The following is a 21,087-nucleotide window of genomic DNA, read 5'->3' as shown; positions in this document are numbered from 1 at the left end:
CTATAATGTCCATGTCAATTAGTTCATTGATCTTTTTCTCCACTGCATCCCTCAAATGATAAGGTATGCGCCTCAGTGGCTGTGCTACTGGTTTCACATTTGGATCAATGTACAGGCTGATCTGTTTGGTGTTTAGTTTTCCTACTCCTTTGAACACTTTTGGATACTTTTCTTTAAGAGTGTGCTTTAAATCTGTGACAGCCGCCACATTTTCACCTATTTTCAACACTCCTAACTTTATGGCAGTCTTTTTCCCCAGGAGTGGTTCACCATTACCTCTAATCACAATAAATTCAGCCTCTTCAGTCCTGTCACCAATCTTGATTTCACATCTGAATGCGCCTTTAACCGTGAGTGCCTGTGCTGAGGAATATGCATATAAATTCCTCTGCTCTTTGGGTACATATGAGTGACATTTTATCTTTTCAGCTTTTAGCTTTTCCCATATGTTTTCTCCCATCACATTACTTGTAGCTCCAGAGTCAACTAACATTTTCAACTCTATTCCCCCAACAGAAAAGGTAAGTTTCTCAGGTATATTATCATCATTTACAGTAAATGCATAATCATCTTGTTCAACAGCATTCACATTTTGTTTCTTTTGTCTTTTTGTACGACACATTTTTGAAAAGTGGTCCTTACCATTACACTTGTGACATGTTTGTCCTCGTGCTGGGCATTTGGGATCTTTGCCCATGTGGTCAGTATAACCACACCTGTAACACTGTCTTTCTGTTTTATTATCATCTTTCATTTTTCCTTTTGGTCTGTTGTTCTTCTCTTTCTTTGCTGTAAAAATCCGGCTGACCGTGTCCTCTCCTTTCTTTTCCCCGGTGACGCTCATCGCCGCCATCTGCTCCTCCACACGTTCACAGTGTGAAGCCACCTCTAACGTGCGATTTAGAGTTAAGCCTGGACCCTCCTCAAGCAGCTTTCTCCGTACATATTCAGAAGTGCATTTACTCAGGATAGCGTCCCGTATCTGGTTATCATTGTCAGCTTGAAAGTCACAGTCTTTTGCAGCTCGCCTCAAACGTGTACAAAATTGTTGCACAGTCTCACCTGGTGTTTGGGACAATTTGTGGAAAGTTTGGCGTGCGTATGCTGCGTGTTGAGCGCAGTCACCGCAGCGCTGTAATCCTTTGCCTCTCCCGTCTGTGGTAGAGTGGAGAAGACGTCCTGCACGTCCTGTCCGGCCATGTGCAGTAGAAGAGCGGGTCTCCGCTGTATGATCGCGTCTGTAGCATCATCCGTCAAAATAAGACCTTTCCCATCAGCAAACAACTCGAAGGATGTTAACCAGCGCGTCCATCTCGGTCCGAGCGTAGCTGGATCCGTGTAGCAGGCGAACGGTTGAATACCCGACTTTTCCATGTTAGCCCACAAGTTGTTTTTTTTCGCTAACACCGTGCCGCCGCTGGGTCTACTTCTCACAAAAACAAATCCAGGTCCGTGTCGTCCTCGTCGCCATTGTTGTATGCTCACCTTATTACTAAATTAGGCAGAGCACTCTGAATTGAATCAGGACATAAAGCACGGTCTTTATGTTGCTTTATTGAACACTGTCCATCTTACAACTAGCCACTTAACGGGGCTTCCTTCCGACAACAACATCCGGTTCAAAGGTCATCACCTTAAGACATAGCCATATCAATACATGACAGTGACCCTTTTTACAAACTGATTTGCAATTTTGATCAAAGTTCAGTTTTTCATTGATTATGGTCCCAAGATATTTATATGATTGTACTTGCTCTATTTTCTGACCTTTAATTAAAGTGACTCCGTGCCCATTTTGTTGTTTCCTAAAATCAACAACCATGTCTTTTGTTTTAGATATGTTCAGCTGGAGATAAGACTCCTCCCACCACTGAACAAAGTCATCAATGACTGGGCCGTGGTTAGTTTCACCCTCTTTCAGTAAGCTGACAATAACAGAGTCATCTGCATATTTAATAACGACCCTGTTTTCATGTCTGCCCTGACACATGTTTGTATAGAGAGTGAATAATAAGGGCGATAGGACGCAGCCTTGAGGAGAACCTGTGGAGGAGAACACTGGGTCAGACAGAACCCCATTTATTCTCACTCTTTGTGACCTGTCAGTTAGAAAATCTAAAATCCAGCCCACCAGGTTTTTCCTGATTTCAATTTGTTCTAAAAGTCTTTTAATTAAAATATGGGGCTGTGTTGTATTAAAAGCCGAAGAAAAATCAATGAAAAGAAGTCTTGCAAAAGTCCCTTTACTCTCTACATGTTTAAGAATCAGATTTAGTAAAGTCAAAAGTGCGTCCTCCACTCCTCTGTTGGGCCTGTATGCAAACTGCATTGGATCCAGCTGACCTTCAGTCTCTTCATAATCACATTTCTGAGGATTTTTTCAAAGACTTTCATGACAACTGAAGTGAGGCAACAGGCCTGAAGTCGTTTAGATTTAGGGACAGGAACCACGACTGCTTCTTTGCAAAGAGAGGGCACATGTTGTGTTTGCAAGGATTTGTTAAAAATAACCTGAAATATAGGCCTGAGTTCATCAGCACAAGATTTAATTAGGCGGCCACTAATATTATCAGGACCTGGCTCTTGTTCACATTGACTGTATGAAAGGCCTTTTTAACATCGCTGAGTTCAATGATAAAGTGCTGAGTATCTCTCAGTTTCTGTTTCAGTTCCCAAATATCCTCGCTGAAATCACCTCCTTTAAATGTATTTTATACCAGTTACTCCCGTTACTCGGTGCAACGCTTCTTAAATGTGTTTTTTCAGGATAAAACACAGCAGGTGGTGTAGAGAGGACGTCAGCTGACGGAGCAGAGGGAGGCAGACTGTGGATAAATGACAGAGTGAGAGGAGAGCAACCATGACAGAAGCACAGGTGTGGCAGATAGAAGTGGCTTTATAGACACTTATTGTCAGTCCTCGTGCATGCTGTGGAAATAACATCGCTGAGTTCAATGATAAAGTGCTGAGTATCTCTCAGTTTCTGTTTCAGTTCCCAAATATCCTCGCTGAAATCAGAAGAACTAAAATGAGCATAAAACATGTTTAAAGCATTTGAAAATCTCTGTCTGAATTAAAACATCTAAAATGACCTGACTGCTGCTCTGGGGATTTTGAAACCCTGCTATGGTTTTCATACAAGTCCAGGCAGACCCAAAAGTTTTTGCAGCAAATTTGCTTTCAAGAAGGTTTTTGTCTGTTTTGCTTTCAACATCTCGATTTTCATTTCCTTGGTAGCTGTCTGAAAATCGGTAACAGCCCCTCTTTAAAGGCCTGTCTCTTTTTCCTTAAACAGGATTTGACACTTTTAGTGACCCATGGCTTATTGTTAGCGTAAATTTTAACACGCTTACGGGGTATAATCATGTCTTTACAAAATACTGCACAGGAGCTAGTAACATCCACCAAAGCGTCGAGATCATCTCCACAAGACTGAAGACGGGGCTGTACGAAGTCACTTTATCTCTACAGGACTGTAAGCTGTCGTCTGTGAGGCGTGAGCGTGTTTGTTTGAACACAGTTCACGGTGGAGAACAGCTGCTGACATAATGTGGATCCGAAGATCCATAACTGGCCTACCTGGGGCTGAAAGTCTCCATAAATGCAGGCGTTTCGGCGGCTACACCGGCTTCCACGAGTGTGACGCTTATTTTGAGAAAATAATAGAATATACATTTATTTTTATATTTCAATATCACAATAATCTTCCAATGTAGAACTACAAGTTAAAAAAGAACTAACATAAATCAAATCCACTTCAGCTAAATACTTCTCATTTATTTCCATCTTATATGCTGTGACTGCAGCCATTCCCACATCTCTGTGAATGGGACTCATGGACATGGATCAGTGGTTGTTGATCAATGGTCCTGAGAATCTGCATAATTAAGATGAAGGAACGGAGCTCCCAGCCCATCGTTCCTGCAGCTGCTTTCAGTCTTTATGCAAATGTCCTGTTTGTAAGACTGAAACCTGCAGCTGAGACTGAAGACGTCACCTGATGATGACGACACGTTTCTCCCACAAAACGCTGCGTCCAGATGAACAGAAGCAACAGACTCACTTTCCTGGATGATTGAGATGCATCAAGACTTCATTGTGTGTTACTTCTCATTCAGCACAGACACATTATTCCTGTTAGGTCATGTCAGCTGTCACTCAGTACAAGCACAACTGTGAACAACACAAACTTCTCTTCAATGTGTCACAGAAACACTAAGTGTGAGAGCCTGTATGACACACAGGACAGACTGTAAGCTCTGCTGGCTGCACAGCACTTTGTAGCAGTTTTCCAACATGTCCTCCACCCGTGATGTCAGTGGTGGGACCCCAGTCACAGCACTCGGCACCACCTCCTTTAAATGTATTTTATACCAGTTACTCCCGTTACTCGGTGCAACGCTTCTTAAATGTGTTTTTTCAGGATAAAACACAGCAGGTGGTGTAGAGAGGACGTCAGCTGACGGAGCAGAGGGAGGCAGACTGTGGATAAATGACAGAGTGAGAGGAGAGCAACCATGACAGAAGCACAGGTGTGGCAGATAGAAGTGGCTTTATAGACACTTATTGTCAGTCCTCGTGCATGCTGTGGAAATAAGTGTCTGTGTCATGAGGTGACATGTGAGCTTATCTTTGGTCAATAAAGCTGAACGACCAGTTTTCACTTTGCTTGTTACGCTTGTTTAGTGACGTCTGGGTTTCTGTGGAGCCCGAATTTTGATGAGTTCTGGTGAAATCATCTGAGATCATCTGAGCATCGGTGAAGAGTCAGCAGAGAAAGTGTGGGACAGAAGTTTGCTTTGGACACATGGACTGAAATCAAAAAGTAACAAACAGGATTTCCAATGGACAGTATGGAGAAGTGAAAGTACACAAAGGCTGTGCTGGAACACGTGTGTTACACTTTTTGACAGCTGAGAACAAAACACAATATTTTGCATCATCTCCGCAGTGTCTCTTCTTTCCTCTGCTGTTGTGCTTTTAGTTCCAAACTGTTTCAAATGGTTTGTCAGCAAGCTGACCTCTGACCTCTGCAGTACTAACTCCTGACCCGTACAAAGAGCGGGTGTTTCTGACCTTTGACCTGCAGCTGTAAGTCTCTCAGTCTCAGTTCTTCTCTCCGTCACTGATGGAGCAGGTGTAGTTGCTGCTGACAGTCAGTCGTTTGTTTTCTCAGAGTGAGGCTGAAGTCTGAACTGTTCAGAGCATCAGGTCTCATCAACGTGCGCTGCTGTAACGCCGCTTTGTCCTCTGAGATCACCAGGTATGAAACCTGAGTGCTGACAGAGCAGCAGGACAGATGTTCCCCCTCATTCACCTCCACCACCACAGCCAAGGCATGCTGGGAAACTGAGGGCACACAGACGGAGAACTGAAGTGTCTGCTGTGTGTTCATCTCAGAGTCCTCACAGGTGACACATTAGCTCCAGAACACCAAGCCAGGTGTTTGAAGCCTGACAGGGATTCTTCCCATCCAGAGGGAGGATTTAGCTGCACAACAATGAACATTAGTGTGTAGTTTAGAAACACAGACTGTGCCTGCACTGCATCTAGTGAAGAAAAGTGTTACTGCGAGAGAACGAGGCTCCTTTAAAGCAGCTGATATTAAGGTTGAAAAATCAACAATAAGCTGATGTAATCAACGTTTCACAAAATGGTCAGCAGCTAAAATCTGGAGCCGTTCTTTGGTGATAATTAACAGTTTGTTCTTGTTAGCTAATTATGTAATTAAAGGTAGCAGCAGAAGCCTTGTGTTGAAAGCCCATTCACTCACACATTCACACAGTATGTGTGTGTCTGTGTTACACTGTGGACATCCCTTCTGTTGGAGCGCCATCTTGTGGCAGGTTTAAGAAATGTTATTCTTGTAAATCCAAACTGATGCACCTCCATAGCAGACTGTGGAGGCTTTCAGTGACATGAAGACTTGATTTATACTGTCATATTCTCCTGTTACACAAAGCACAGCACGCTGAACATGGATGAACTGAAACTCCCAGCATCTGACTGAGGAAAAGCACAAATCATTCTCACACTGACTCCTGCTTGATTTTAGATTTGCTTTCAAATCCTCACACTTTCATATGAAGCACTAAATGGGCTCCAGACTGTTTATCTCAGCTTCCTGTCAAACACACTGCTGCTCACACCGAGGCTCAGTTTACTCCTCCAGCCTGGCTTAACCTGCTGTCTGTTAAAAACAGTCCCACACTCCTCTGTTTAATCCTTCTGATCAGACTCTTTGATTTTGTATTGTTTTTACCTGAAGTTGTGTTTTTGACATGGTTCTGTCTGTGAAACAAACCTCACACACACACTGCTACAGTCCTTCATACACTTAGAAACGAAGCTGCTCCTTTCCTCAGTGCTGACACATAAAGAAGAGTTGGTTTTATATCCAACACGTCTCTGTTCCAGAAAACAGCTTCAGCAGCCTCTGAGTCTGAACTTGGAGTTGGTTATAAGCCACAGGCCTGTGTGCACAGCAATGAGGAAATATAATGCAGTAAGTGAAACATGGATGTGTGGAACAGATTATCCCAAAGGTTGATTCTGTTCATCTGGACGTTCTCAGTGAAACATTTCGTCTCTCGGTCAGGTGACTCCTTTAGTCTCAGCTGACTGCAGGGTTCCAAACCTTTGTCACTGGATCACTCACTTCATCTCCAACGTGTCCCTGACACAGACAGCTGGAGCCGTTACAGCAAAATCATTGATCATCGTTTTTAGAACATTAGCTGGTGTTGGTGGGCAGGCTAGCAGTGCTAATTGTTAGCACTAGTTCTGCTGCTCTCCCTTTGTCTCTGTTATTGTTGGTCTTTAGTGAACAATATAAAGTGTCTTCATGAGACTGTTGCCTAATGTTCAAATGTAGATAACACCACCTGCACCAACCTGTTACACAGCACAACCCTCTGGTGTAGCTTTGGCTGGAGCACATATTGGCAGCTCCAGTGACATCACCACTCCATGGTGACATCATCTCTACAGACTGTGGCTGTTACATATCCTCACCTGGTAATAATAAGACTGTCCTCAGCTGCACACAGCTCCAAGATGAACAAACTGAAGTAAATACAAATTAGAGTTACGATAGATTGAAATCTTGTAATCAGAGCTAATTCTTAGTGAAACTCTCACATCATATCATAATCCTGGGTTAGTGTCTTGGTCTCAGATCACAACATCAGCACAGGCTTGGCTTGGGTGAGGTATTGAGTGGTTCTTGTCCATGACAGCTGCAGGTACAGTGCCATCAGCCATGCTGCACCACATGTCTGCCCAGGAACATTAGTGTGGCTGAGTCTCATGTAAACATTGTGCTAAAGTGGTGGGAAAGTGGCTGCAAGCTGGCTGCACTGTGTCCAATACTCTCAGTATGATATCCACAAACCTCTGAGTGTCACAGAGTGGGCCTGTGCTCAGCTCACTGTGCCCCATTGAATTCTACTTGCATAGTTTTACAAGTAAAATTAAATATACAAGTTGCTCAATGATAAGTTATTGTAGTAACAACTAAGTCCATGGTCATTATTTGTTAATAGTAGCTTAAAGCTTCTGCACCAATCATGGAGCAGCAGGTTTAGAGCATGTGGATCTACAAAAGTAAGTCCCAGTAAGATCGGCTGAGCCTTACATACTAGAAGAAACATGTCATTCCCAGCAGATGAAGCGCCCTTTAAAGCAGGATCTCACTTTAAACCTAAAGAACTTGCTATGAGCATGCAGTGCATTCATGGTTATTATTCATACGATTGTGGGTAGCTAATAAAGTGCAACTATCACATTACATTTTATTATTAAATTGTTGTTAACAATCCCTTCACTTCTGCTTATCTAATTCATGGTTGCAGGATGGCTGACAGCTTCCATTAGGCAGGAGGTAATGTCCATTCTGGCCACAGTGCAACCCACAATGTGTAACTGACACTATTATATTGCATTATGTCACATTGTTACATCTTTTTAATAAATGATGACAGTCAGCTGAATTTGCTGCCCCCTTGGTGGAGGACATCAGGATCAGCAGCTGCTGCTCCATCACAAACACCCCAGAAGAACAACACTGGATCAAATGCGTCCTTCATTCCCCCGAATTTGAAGGATGGGTCGAGTGTGTCCTTCGTGGCCCACCATATCCCAGAATTCATAGCGCGGCCCAGCCAAATTTCAGCTGCCAACAATGGCGGCTGCTACTAAGTTTTAAAATTTAACGAGGGAGTACTACTTACTTACAATGAATTCCTTACACTATATAATTTTCCCGTCAGTGTTGGGGAATTCTCAATGGTGCTTGGTGCCATACCCTCAGGGACTTTAATGTTATATAAAAACACTGACAGCTCAATATCTGCCTCAGTCACTCTCCCTGATCCAGCTGAGTCAGCAGTGGGAAAAATCTGCTTTTCACAGGAACTTGGTAACAGCAATAAGAGAAGACGTAGTTTATTCCAAGAAGATATCATGTCTCTCCCATATATAGAATATCTTACTGGAACCGACATGTTCCAGATATCACCTGGAAGACAGTCTGGATGATCCCATAAATATCTAATTGTGAACAAGGTGAAGGAAATCTCATATCATCAGATCATCCAGAAACTGTGGCACATCTCTTTTGGTTCCTCTACACAGAGATTCTGGAAGAATTTAGCAGTTTTGTTATTGTCTATAGTTTAAGGGAGTTTTCTTTACGATGGGAAAATGTTTTATTCTTTTTCTTTAAGTTCCCCAGGAAGAATGATAAATGTTTTTTTTATAAAAAATTTGTTAATACTTTTAGCTATTTTATATCCATGAATGTAAGTTTATTAATAAAACACCATATTTCTGCCTTTTTATAAGGATATGAATTGTACATACAATCAATTTCAGACTCAACCAACAAAAAGCCTCTCAGAACAATATTTATATGTTGATTTTTTTCGCCTACTCATATCATCATTTTTTTACTCCTGGTTCTCTATGTTCATGTTCTGTTCTTTTGTAAACTTCATCTGTTTGTATGTTGTATACTCAGTGTGTTTCAATAAAGTTCGATTTAAAAAAAGGTACGTTCTAAACGAAGCTTCAGACGTCACTGATCACGTGACTCTGGCCAAACGAATCAAGCCTCGACACGGTGCTTCTGAAGCAGCGCGTTGATCTTTCTGACACACGCACCGGAGCGTCAGCTTCAAGCGGACCATCACTACGTCTCACATCTAAAGGTGTCAAGGTAACTTTGAACTGAGTTCAGTCAATCTGGAGTTTTTCCAAGTTTTCTGTTGCTCTCTGTGAGAGAAGAGCGTTAAAGGCGGGGCTCTCCAGAGTCCAGCAAAACCGGAAACCACAGCTGGGTGTGTGTAAGTGTGCAAACCAATAGAATGCATCGTGGTGGGGGGGCATCACGGGCAAGAAAAAAATAAAATAATCGGTCGTACCCATGCTTCCCCGACGTCATGCCAGCGCATATTGGGAAATTCGTAGGCACCGATCAGTTTTCTATCAGCCATTTGCTGGGAGTAAGGGCGCCCTCCGTTTGCGAGGTGCGCCTGCTGCTGGCGGCACAGGGAGGAGAGGGCGGGGCGGCGGGGAGTCTCTGGCTGGCTGGAGCGGCATCTAATAACCAACTCGCAAAACAAAATAAAAACAACAAACAGATATTATGATACAGACTTATAATCTGCACCGATGTTTTTTCTAAATTCTATAAAGTGAGCGCGAGAGCCCTCGGTGCGCCTGCGCGCTGCTGAAGTCAAAATAAACTTTATTGTCATCTCCGCTACAGACAGTCCAGCATATAGAGAGACGAGACGACGAGGCTGCAGTTACAGCGGTGCAAGTAAACAAACAATAAATATAAGAAGAGTAAGAAAATAAATCTACACTTTAGGACTTGGGGTAAAGGATCAATAACAATTTAAATTTATAATTTACAGTTTGATGATTTAAAGTCTCACACAACCCGTCAAAAGGGGCGGGGCCGGCTGCTTCCAAGTAGAGCACATTTCATTTATAATGATGTAAATCCAAGCCCATCATGGATTCACGATCTGAATCCTGGGTTGTGTGAAATCCCAGAAATCAACCTTAGACAAAGTGAATCTGTGAACTAAGGTGTAGGTCTGTTAGGTTAATTGTGCTGATCCTCGGGTTGGGGGATTTGTGTTTGTACTGGAGCGCAAAATTCAAACCAATGGAAGATGGACAACAAAAGTTCAAAGCCATCAGGTGCTCAGGTTAGAAAAAAGAGAAAAGATGCAGGTAAGCAGACGTGTGATTGGATAATGGCAGCTCATCCTGAACCAATCAGACTAAACGCCAAACAATACATTATGTTACAGATTTTAATATTAATTAGTCATTGTTACTTGTTGATTTGTCCTTTTCTCATTGTGTGACGAATTATGACGACTGTTTGGTAGCTGTTATTGTCTCTCTCTCTCTCTTCATGTGTGTTTCTCTGGTGAAACAATAGTTTTGTGTTAATGTTAGGGCTGCACGATTTTGCATAAAATGAGAATCACGATTTTTTGGCTTAGAATTGAGATCATGATTCTCTCATAAGAATAAATAAACATAAAAACAACAAACGTCTCACGTTTTGTTGTTGCAGCAAAATGTTGTAGTGCTTGAAATTCCGTCTCCATCGTTGCTCGACGCTGCGTGTATAGAGCAGGTAGTGCAACAATAGAAAAATAGTTGCGGGACGGCACTGTGTAGCGTTTGTCTAGGTTGTTGATCGTTTTCCTAAATCCCTCGTTTTGCACAGTGTTGATGGAGCCATATCTTTGGTCAGGTGATAAGTGATAGCCTCCGTAATGTCTTTGTGCCTGTGGGAGTTCGACGTGTATAGGGAAGCGCTGTATAAGGTTCCCGTTATTGATGTTTGGGTGGTTGACCGGGACGGATTTTCTCCTGTCACTTTCTCGTCATCCCTGACGTGCTCTCCGTTGTTGTTTCCCTGCTAATTTTAGCATCACACGGCACAGCTTCTGTATCACGTGGTATAAGGCTCCGCCCTTGTCATTTGTTGAGCAGGAAGAGTGAGCGCTTGTTTTTATGCAGAGTACGTCCCGGATCAAAATGTGAAGTTTTACAAATCACCACTCCTGTTATTCATGATGATTTCAATAACATCACATAATAACATGTAACATCCTGTAAGCAGTGTCTGCCTGTGTCTTTTCTCTGCAAATGAACATTTTCAGCCAATATAGGTAATACATCAACAATGCTGCCGTGGCTAAGTTAGGAATATTTATAATGTCATTTCCAAAACTTGCATATGATCTGCAATTTGTAGCAGATCTGCTGACTGTCACAGAGCAGCTGGAGCAGTCTCAAATGCAGGTCAGTCCACTGCTGCCACCTGTGGCCAAGTGCCATAGCTACTGCTGGATGAACTCGTGACACATCTGCATTGAGTCTTGACAATCCACATTGCTGGCATTGCATCTTTCAATGGCAGCAATGGCAGGTATCAGTGCTCAAACCTTTTGTGTTTGTTTCCAACAAGTTGCCCACCTCGGGAAACAAAAATGTGTTCTTTTACTTGTCAGATGAACATATGAGACACTTTGACTCTTCAGTGCAGTGTGGAGCCTAACAAAGATCTGTTTTGTGTCCCAGCTGATCAGCAGGAGGAGGAGAGTCTGACGGAGCAGCAGAGGAACATTTTCAGCTACTTGGACTCAGCTCAGCCACTACAGAGGAAACAATGAGGTCAACACAGAAGGTGACAGACAGAGCAGGACCATATGAGCAAAGATATTTATCACCATATACATCTGAACATTTGCCATAACGATGTAGCTGACGATAGAATTGACACCAGACAAAATACTTTACAGCTGCACAACTTTATTAAAAACCCATCAATGTATTTTCACTGAAACAAGCAGCTGTTGTTTATGTGCATTAAAGTTATATAAAAATGTAACAGTGCAAATGCAAATTCCTCGCTGACAGTTTAACCAAAAGGCGTTTCCAGTGGAAACTGGCCGACACATCCTGAGCATAACCATGTATAATATCCACTAAACTTCAGAAGAGGTTATACAGTCGTGGCCAAAAGGTTTGAGAATTGCATAAATATTGGAACCTGGAGAAGTTGCTGCTTAAGTTTTTATAATAGCATTTTGCCTGCACTCCAGAATGTTATGAGGAGTGATCAGATGAACTGCATCGTCCTTCTTTGCCATGAAAACGAACTTAATCCCCAAAATGCCTTACCACTGCATTTCATTGCTGTCATCAAAGGACCTGCTGAGACCATTTCAGTGATCGTCTTCTTAACTCAGGTGAGAATGTTGGCGAGCACGAGGCTGGAGATCATCATGGCTGTATCCCGATTCAGGTTCTGCAGCTTTAAAGTCCTCAAGGGCCGCGTACTCAAAGACCGCTAAGGCCGAAGTGCTGACTTCTGCTAAATGGGTCAAACTGGGCAGAAAGTCTACAAACACATAACATCCTTATAGAATATGATGTAACACTATAGATCAACTTAGCTCAGAATATATAAAGCATATAAACAATTACAGCAATGTGATGCAACAAACACAGCAGCTACTGATCCAAAATACTCAAAGCTTCATAGAAGTGAAACCAACATTTATTTTTAGCTCCATTCTGCTGCTGATACAGACTTTAGGTTTCTGAACATTAAACTTGTTGCTGCCTTTCATAGTGTGTAACTTGAAGGCCCTGAGTACTTTCTCCCACACTGGAAACACTGGGATGATCACATTATTTGAACATTACCTAATAAGACTGATTCAGGACAGACAGTTATGTTAAACTTTCCTAGCAGTCCTTCACAAACAGGGAACAGTCTGTCTATTCTCTCCATCTGTCAGCTGCTGCTGGCTCTTCCTCCTCCTCTTCCTCACACACTGCTGAGTTTGTCCTGGTGGATCATCAGGGGTGCAAAGCCTCACAGATGATGTGCAGCAGTGGGTCCCTCAGTCTGTCCTCACTCTGGACACTTGCAGTCGTCACACATGGAAATCAAATGTGTGATAAGCTGCAGGATTCAAACACAAGTGTAACTTATAAACACATGTTCATACTTTTATTCCACAATCAGAGAGAAAGAAACAGAGAGAGAGTGCAGGACAGACAGACAGGTGACAGTCTCAGGTGTACACACTGCTACACAACAGCACCAGAGAAGCAGGATTTAGTGTTTGTGTTATTACGAGTGTAAACAAGAAGAGTTCCAGATGGTGCAGTGGACACATGTGTGACTGCTGTGATTAAAGCATCTTTCTTTCAGCTTAACGAGTGAACCGTCAGCTCGTTCAAACACACGTTAAAGTCTGTTTGGCTCGACACCACCGAACAGAGGCAGCAATATAACACAGCTAACATTAACAGTGCAGTGAATCCTGCTTGTGCCGTGATATTCAGGACTGCAAACCGAGCAGCATCACTGACTTTCAGCTTGTTGTGTTTGTGGATATATGACTGACTTTAATTATCCACAAAATCATCACATTCTCTGTCAGATTAAGGTCGACTATTGAACGGCGTATATTTTAAAGGCTTTAAAACCAAGTTAACGCTGAAAGTACAAACATCACTAATGCCACATAACTCTGCCGACAAGGCATAGCTATGGCTATGAAATGCTCTTTGTGTATCGCTTCTTCATTATGAAAGATGTCATTAATGCACTAGTAATGTCTCATCTGGAGTATTGTTCAATCATTTGGTCAGCCGCTAATAAGACAGATCTTAACAGACTTCAGTTTGTCCAGAATAAGGCGTCCAGATTAGTGTGAAGATGTTCATACTATACTAATATTGATCAAATGCATAATAACCTTTCTTGGCTTCCTGTACAGGCTAAAATATTCTATGGCTTACTTGTAGTTCTAAAGAAAGCAATTCTGTTAAACACACCACATTTATTCTGCTCAGCTGCAGTATCCAGATGAAATACATCATCATATTACACAGTTTTCAACAAGCTGCAATTTAGTAAATGCTCGAGTTAAAAGTAACGTTTTGTAAAACTGTTACATTTAGAGCAACTTTTAAGTGGAATAAGTTGCCTTAAAAAATTAGAGAATTATTCAAAACTTCAATGAACACTTAAAAGCCGATTTACAGAGCTTTTAGTTGTTGTAAATATTGTAAGACATGATTTGTTTTTGAAATTTGTGTAATGTGCCTCAATGTTATTGATATTATTATTATTGATTGCTTATATTTTAACAATTGTGAAACCTCACTGTGGATGTAAGAGTGAAATTATGTGGATATCTTGAATTCACTTTATTGTGTAATATTTTATGTGAGTATTTGACGGACGACGAGCAACATCTGTTGTGGAAGCTAACGGGGTTCCTTTAGAATAAACAAACACAGGATTTATTATCACTGAATAATTATGTATAAATCTATACAAATTATAGAAATATGTAATAGGAAACAACAAAATAATCTAAATTATAAAATTGTGTGTGTGTGTGTGTGTGTGTGTGTGTGTGTGTGTGTGTACAAACAGGAGGGATGGGCATGAGTTTAGTGTTTGAACAGTCATGAATTATCTTTAACAGCAGGTTGGATGTAATGTGTTAGAACTACCAGCAGGTGGGGATAAGAGACCTTTAAGGTGTTTGGTGCCACGCTCCACCTTCAGGTTTAAAACTAGTGTTAATGGAGTTTGAAGGTTGAGTTTGTTCCACGACTGCATTTCACTCACTGCCTCTGTTTGTATCTCTGTCACTGCAGGACCAACATGGAGCCAGAAGTCAGCGCTCTCAGGAGGCCGACAAACCTCACAGAAGAAAGGGAGAGAAAAAACACACCTGTGACGAGTGTGGGAAGGGTTTTACTGTGAGGGCTAAACTAAAACAGCATCAGGTCATCCACACTGGAGAGAGACCGTTCAGCTGTGACTTGTGTGGAAAGTCTTTTTCCTGGAAGGGTTACCTAAAAAGACACCAACTCATCCACAGTGGAGTTAAAGCGTACAGCTGTGATCAGTGTGGCAGAGCTTTTACTCAAAGTAGCAACTTACAGAAGCATCTAGTTACCCACTCTGGAATTAAGCCATACAGCTGTGATCAGTGTGGCAGAGCTTTTACTCAAAGTAGCCACTTACAGAGTCATCTAGTTACCCACTCTGGAATTAAGCCATACAGCTGTGATCAGTGTGGCAGAGCTTTTACTCACAGTAGCAGCTTACAGAGTCATCTAGTTACCCACTCTGGAATTAAGCCATACAGCTGTGATCAGTGTGGGAAGGGTTTTACTGTGAGGGCTAAACTAAAACGGCATCAGGTCATCCACACTGGAGAGAGACCGTTCAGCTGTGATTTGTGTGGAAAGTCTTTTTCCTTCAAGGGTTCCCTAAAAACACACCAACTCATCCACAGTGGAGTTAAAGCGTACAGCTGTGATCAGTGTGGCAGAGCTTTTACTCAAAGTAGCCACTTACAGAAGCATCTAGTTACCCACTCTGGAATTAAGCCATACAGCTGTGACGAGTGTGGGAAGGGTTTTACTGTGAGGGCTTCACTAAAACAGCATCAGGTCATCCACACTGGAGAGAGACCGTTCAGCTGTGACTTGTGTGGCAAGGGTTTTACTCTGAAAGCTTCACTAAAACAGCATCAGGTCATCCACACTGGAGAGAGACCGTTCAGCTGTGACTTGTGTGGGAAGGGTTTTACTCTGAAAGCTTCACTAAAACAGCATCAGGTCAGCCACACTGGAGAGAGACCGTTCAGCTGTGACTTGTGTGGAAAGTCTTTTTCCTTCAAGCCTTCCCTAAAACAACACCAACTCATCCACAGTGGAGTTAAAGCGTACAGCTGTGATCAGTGTGGCAGAGCTTTTACTCACAGTAGCAGCTTACAGAGGCATCTAGTTACCCACTCTGGAATTAAGCCATACAGCTGTGATCAGTGTGGCAGAGCTTTTACTCACAGTAACAGCTTACAGAGTCATCTAGTTACCCACTCTGGAATTAAGGCATACAGCTGTGACATCTGTGGAAAAACTTTCAGCCAGAGAGGGAGCCGAAATACACACCTACGCATTCACACCAGACATGATGTGTACTGCTGTGAACAGTGTGGCAAATACTTTACAGCAGACGCACACTTACAACAACACATGTTTACCCACACTGAGGAGAGACCTTATCAATGTGACCTGTGTGAGAAGACTTTTAAATCTCCACGTTACCTGAGCCTACACCAAGAGATCCACACCAGAAAGAGACTCTACAAGTGCAGCTACTGTGAGGTATGTATTTATATTGTTATCTTGTCATTTTAGCCTGACTGTTTGGAACAACTCTGCTCATTAAACTGTGTTAGCATGTTAGCAATTCTACTGCATGGAAAAGCAGCTCTGAGTGATTGTTCAGATTTTCCTTTCAGTTATGATTTTAGTATTACTGTAGTATTATGGTGGTAGTATTGTAGTTATTGCAGCCCAGTAAACTGAGTGTGTTAACTGAAACAGTCAAATGTAGTTGGACGTCTGCAGAGATGCTCTTTATTTCAGGCGACGTTCAGGATACAAATGTTGAAGGACTGACTTACACTGTCTTTGTGTCTTTGTTTAGAAGCAGAGCGACACAGATGGATCCAGTTCTCAACCCTGTCATCACTGTGGTGGTGGGAAAGACTTTCATTGTGACCTCTGTGGAAAAACTTTCAGTTGGCAAAAGACCCTAAAAAGACATCAACGTAGACACACTGGAGACAAACGGAAATACTGCAAAGAATGTGGGAGAAGCTTCACCACACCAAGTGATTTAAAACAACATGAACTGATTCACAGTGGGGTTAAAAAGCACCTCTGTGATCAGTGTGGGTCATCCTTCACCACTGCAGGTCAGCTTAAATCACACAAACGAGTCCACACAGGAGAGAAACCACACAAGTGCAGACACTGTGAGAGAAGCTTCTCACAGTCAGGTCATCGTAACATTCATGAACGTTCACACATGGAAGGAAACTACAGCTGTGACCAGTGTGACAAGAGCTTCAGGAATCTCAGTTCATACTCCACACACAAACGATCCCACGTTACTAATAAACTGTTTCACTGTTACCAATGTGCCCAAACATTCACCTCATTGTCTGCTCTGTGCAAACATCAGCGCGATCACTCAGGGCTGAAATCACTCCCATCACTGGATCACAGTGAATCTGAAGACACAGAAAGATCCTCTGGTTTCTGTGTCAGACTCAAAAAGCTTGAGATCAGGCTCCACAGAGTTCAGATAGAATCATTTAAACTTGTGTTGAACTGAACTGGTTGCTGGGCTGAAATTCTACATAATACAGATCTACATGGGATCTTCTTTTCTGTTTTTTACTGAGTCAGTTTTGTCCTTTTTTCTCTGTCCTGATTTTGCTCGTCTGTAAATGATTGAAACTCAGTCAAATAGTTCATTGTTCTCCAGCAAAACGTTTTGGAAACTCATGTTTAACCTTTAAAACTCTGACATGTTTTAGCACACAAGGCTTAATCGGGGAGTTCACTCATGATTGGACCATGAGAACAAAGGTTTTTAGTTCTTTCAAAGAGAGTCTTGGAGATGTTTGATGTTTCTGTTTTTCTGAAACCACCTGAAAGAAAAACTATTTTTCTTGCTTTATGTAGTGTGGAAGTTTTTAATGTTTCTTCATCTGTGATGTTCTTGAATGTGTTCACGTGAAGATGGTACAAATAAACTGTCCTTTCAGCTTTAGCTCCTAATTTATTCATTATTTATGGATGTAGCACAGCAGCCGTCTCTTGATTAACACATGGAGGGCTCGGGATCTGATGGTGTCGTCTCCCTAATTTGCCCACTCAGTAAATCTCACTCATGGCCAAGAAATTGAAATAAACCTTGTTTCCCTGCTGGATAGTGATCCACTGTAACTCTGCTCCTCCTTCCTGTTTAGGATTTCTGTGGCTGAAGTAAAATTCCCTCCATCCATCACTTATCCCAGCTAACCCAAAGTGAAATAAAGTTTTGCTCGTCTTAAAAAAGCATTACAATAATGGGCATTACCAATGCAAACTGAATGATACAGAAGATGAAAGAAGATACTTTGATCAGTTAATAAAGCTCATGATCTTGATTCATTGTGGCTGCTACACAGATACTTCTGGGTCACTTTTCTCAGTTAGGAACCTTCCTCACCAAACTGACTGTTGGACCACACCCCTGGTTTTATGAGAAATTATTTCAGCCATGATTTCTCTTCCTGTATTTCAGAGTAAAGACTGAAGTGACAAATGGAAGCATGTTTAAAAAACACAATGTGAGAGAGACGTTGAGGTCCTTAGAAGTTACCCTGGGTTTTTCTGTCACCCTGCTAGATGTTACACACCTTGTTATTGGACTGATTTCTACTGCTGGGCCCTATTTCAAGAAGCCGGTTTAGAAAACCCAGAGTGAAAAACGATACTCAGGGTTGAGTAACCCCGAACTGTCCAACTCGGAATATTCGGTTTCAGAAAGGCTGATAACAATTAGTTCAATCAACGCGGAGTTGCTTTAACCCCAAGTTAAGCGCGCGCACGAGGATACATAAAGCCCTGATTAGTGGAGTAGTGGAGCACAGATTAAGCAAGTCACCATGGAGACGGAGGGAAAGAAGGCGCGGTCAATGTATTTTACAGCGCTTGAGGCTGAAATTCTGATGGCAGCATATGCCGATAACATGCGGAATTTTGCGGAAAAAAAGTAACACAGCCACAGCTGCAAAGTAAAAATGAAATATAAAAATATAGTCCAAACAGGTAAGGTGTAATTGTATTACGAGCCATAGTGCTTGGTCTGTTTGTCCGATGTAAATCAATTGCAGTTAGAGGCTACATTAATTTTCTTTCTGTGAGCACTTATTGCAATTATCTGAGCACATTACAAGTACATATTTGCTTAATCTGTATGCTCAAATGTACCCATTATAGCCACTAGAAAAAAAGCAGAGGCCCGAAAAACAGGTGGGGGTCCTCCACCACCACCACTCACAGAGGCTGAGTAGTTGGCTTCCACATTTGTGATAATGTTGGCAGCATCACATATGATCTTCACAGTGCAGAGAACACAAATTAGCATCCATTACTATAATGAAATAATTTGTTAGTTTGAAATGCTACAGGGAACTATGTACCTGTACATTAATGCTGTGGAAAGACTTCCTGTTCACATAGTCTCCTTCATTTACTGAAGGAGCAATGATTGGAATGTGAGTGACATCTATACAGCCAATCACGCCTGGGAACCCTGGAAATGAATGTAAAATTTAAGTAGTAGTTCAAGTATCACCACATCATGTATTAAGTTTTGTTCATCCTGATACCTGCAATTTTGTGGAATCCCTCTTTGATGAATCTTGTGGGTCTGTGACCGGGGAACACCACAAACGAGTGCAGGAGATGTTTCAGTGCAACTGTAACATTCCTGACTGCCCGACAGACGGTAGCCTTGGAAACGTGCTCAGCGTCATCAATATTATACAGAAAGCTCCCGTTTGCAAAAAAATGCAATACAAATAATATGTACAGAACTGAGAGAATGTCCACAATGTGTCACATGAGCAATATTAGGCCTGAGGATGTTATTCAAATAAATTATAGATTGTGCTGAAAAACGGTAACGTTCACACAGAAAATCATCAGGAAATGGTAAAATGTAATCACTCTCTCCCGGCGGAGAGCTCTGCGGAGAATTTGGGCTTCAACATCTACTGGCTCTTCAAGGAAGGGGCACGCCATGTCTGACACTTCCTACAGTCAGGTTTCCGACAAAGACGCGGAGAAAGTCAGGGTTAGTTGGAGTAAACCTGCTGGGGAGCAGGTGAGCTTCACGGAGTGTCATAGTAACTCAGTCAGAATTAATCTAAACTCGCTTTGTGAAACCGAAAACCCAGAGTTTTCGTTAACTCAGGGTATACTTACTCAGAGTTTGCACTAAACCGGCTTCTTGAAATAGGGCCCTGCAGTCTATCTGGGTCAGATATAAACCAAGTTTAGGTGGAGTTTATTTTCCTTGTGCTGACTTTTTACAGTCAGTTACAATAACTCGTACTGCTACTAGCTAGCATGACGGAGTTTCTATACAGCTGGGTGGTGCTGTGATGTTACTGATAGTGAACTTTATTTTAGTAGAGTTTCCAACCGTCCCGTAAAAAACTGAATTGTTCTGTATTCAGAGAAAATATTACGCATTTCGTGTTGAGCTGAGAAGGAACACAGTTTGTCCCGGTGTTCTGTCAAAACATCCTACCGTAGCGTAAATTTATGGTCTTGTCTATCAATCCGTGCTACCTTATCAGAATATGCTACCTTACGTGGTTAATGGCTCCGTTGTATAGGTAGCGTGTTCAGATGGCCCAATGACACTATTAAAACATGCTTCCTGCTTGGATTTATATAGGTAGCATGTTCAGATGGCCCAATCACTTCAAAACTTTGAGTTATTTCGCTAGGACGTTAATAACATGCTTCCTGCTTGGATTTATTTAGGTAACATGTTCAGATGGCCAAATCACACTATTAAAACATGCTTCCTGCACACAATCATCTAATGTTGACAAAGAATACAAACACACATGGAGGGGAAAAGACAGCTGTTTTTATTTGAAGTTGTTCTGTGTTTTCCTTACATTTTTTGCATTTATATTCTTCGTTGCTCTCTTTATATTTTTCACATTCAAAATGTGCCCATCTTTGGCAAGATTCACACTGCACCTGGAAAGGAAAAATAAAACACTCATATTCTGTTTGGTGAATACTATTAGTCAACATTTTTATCATGATTGGCAAGTAATGATACTAAGACTTATGTGTTTCTTTTCTTTTGTTTTGCTTTACCATTTCAATCATGCTGCGGTCAGCATTAGCATCTAACATGGAGCAAACAATAAGATAAGATAAGATAACCTTTATTAGTCCCACACGTGGGAAATTTGTTTTGTCACAGCAGGAAGTGGACAGTGCAAAAGTTATGAAGCAAAAATTAGAATACGATAAGAATAAATACAGTACACAACTGTACAGAATAGAATAAAAATAATATACTATATACAGTAGAATAAAATAGAATAAAAATATACAATAAGATAAAAATAGAATACAAAT

General features: G+C 41.8%; 2 protein-coding genes and 1 pseudogene across 3 annotated transcripts in view; 2 read left to right on the top strand and 1 right to left on the bottom strand.

The window, feature by feature from the left end:
• LOC147336505 (uncharacterized) overlaps positions 1 to 21,087 on the bottom strand; it is a 462,456-nt gene that overhangs the window by 193,526 nt on the left and 247,843 nt on the right. The gene's annotated exons all lie outside the window — the stretch shown is intronic.
• Positions 1 to 21,087, top strand: part of LOC147336513 (NACHT, LRR and PYD domains-containing protein 12-like) — an 81,786-nt pseudogene that overhangs the window by 44,004 nt on the left and 16,695 nt on the right. The gene's annotated exons all lie outside the window — the stretch shown is intronic.
• LOC147336515 (uncharacterized) lies at positions 9,101 to 15,586 on the top strand. Its single transcript, XM_086265243.1, has 4 exons — positions 9,101 to 9,217; positions 11,614 to 11,719; positions 14,722 to 15,380; positions 15,574 to 15,586. The coding sequence occupies exons 2-4, from the start codon at positions 11,702 to 11,704 to the stop codon at positions 15,584 to 15,586; spliced, it is 690 nt and encodes a 229-aa protein (XP_086121369.1). The 5' UTR covers positions 9,101 to 9,217; positions 11,614 to 11,701.

The sequence above is a fragment of the Aulonocara sp. 'chitande type north' Nkhata Bay genome, linkage group LG3, assembly GCF_057382095.1.
Source record: "Aulonocara sp. 'chitande type north' Nkhata Bay isolate Kocher_YH1m ecotype deep benthic linkage group LG3, A_spYH_male_GT1.1, whole genome shotgun sequence".
Lineage (NCBI taxonomy): Eukaryota > Metazoa > Chordata > Actinopteri > Cichliformes > Cichlidae > Aulonocara > Aulonocara sp. 'chitande type north' Nkhata Bay.
The sequence above is the reverse complement of the archived record's forward strand: the minus strand, read 5'-3'. Positions and strand labels throughout refer to the sequence as shown.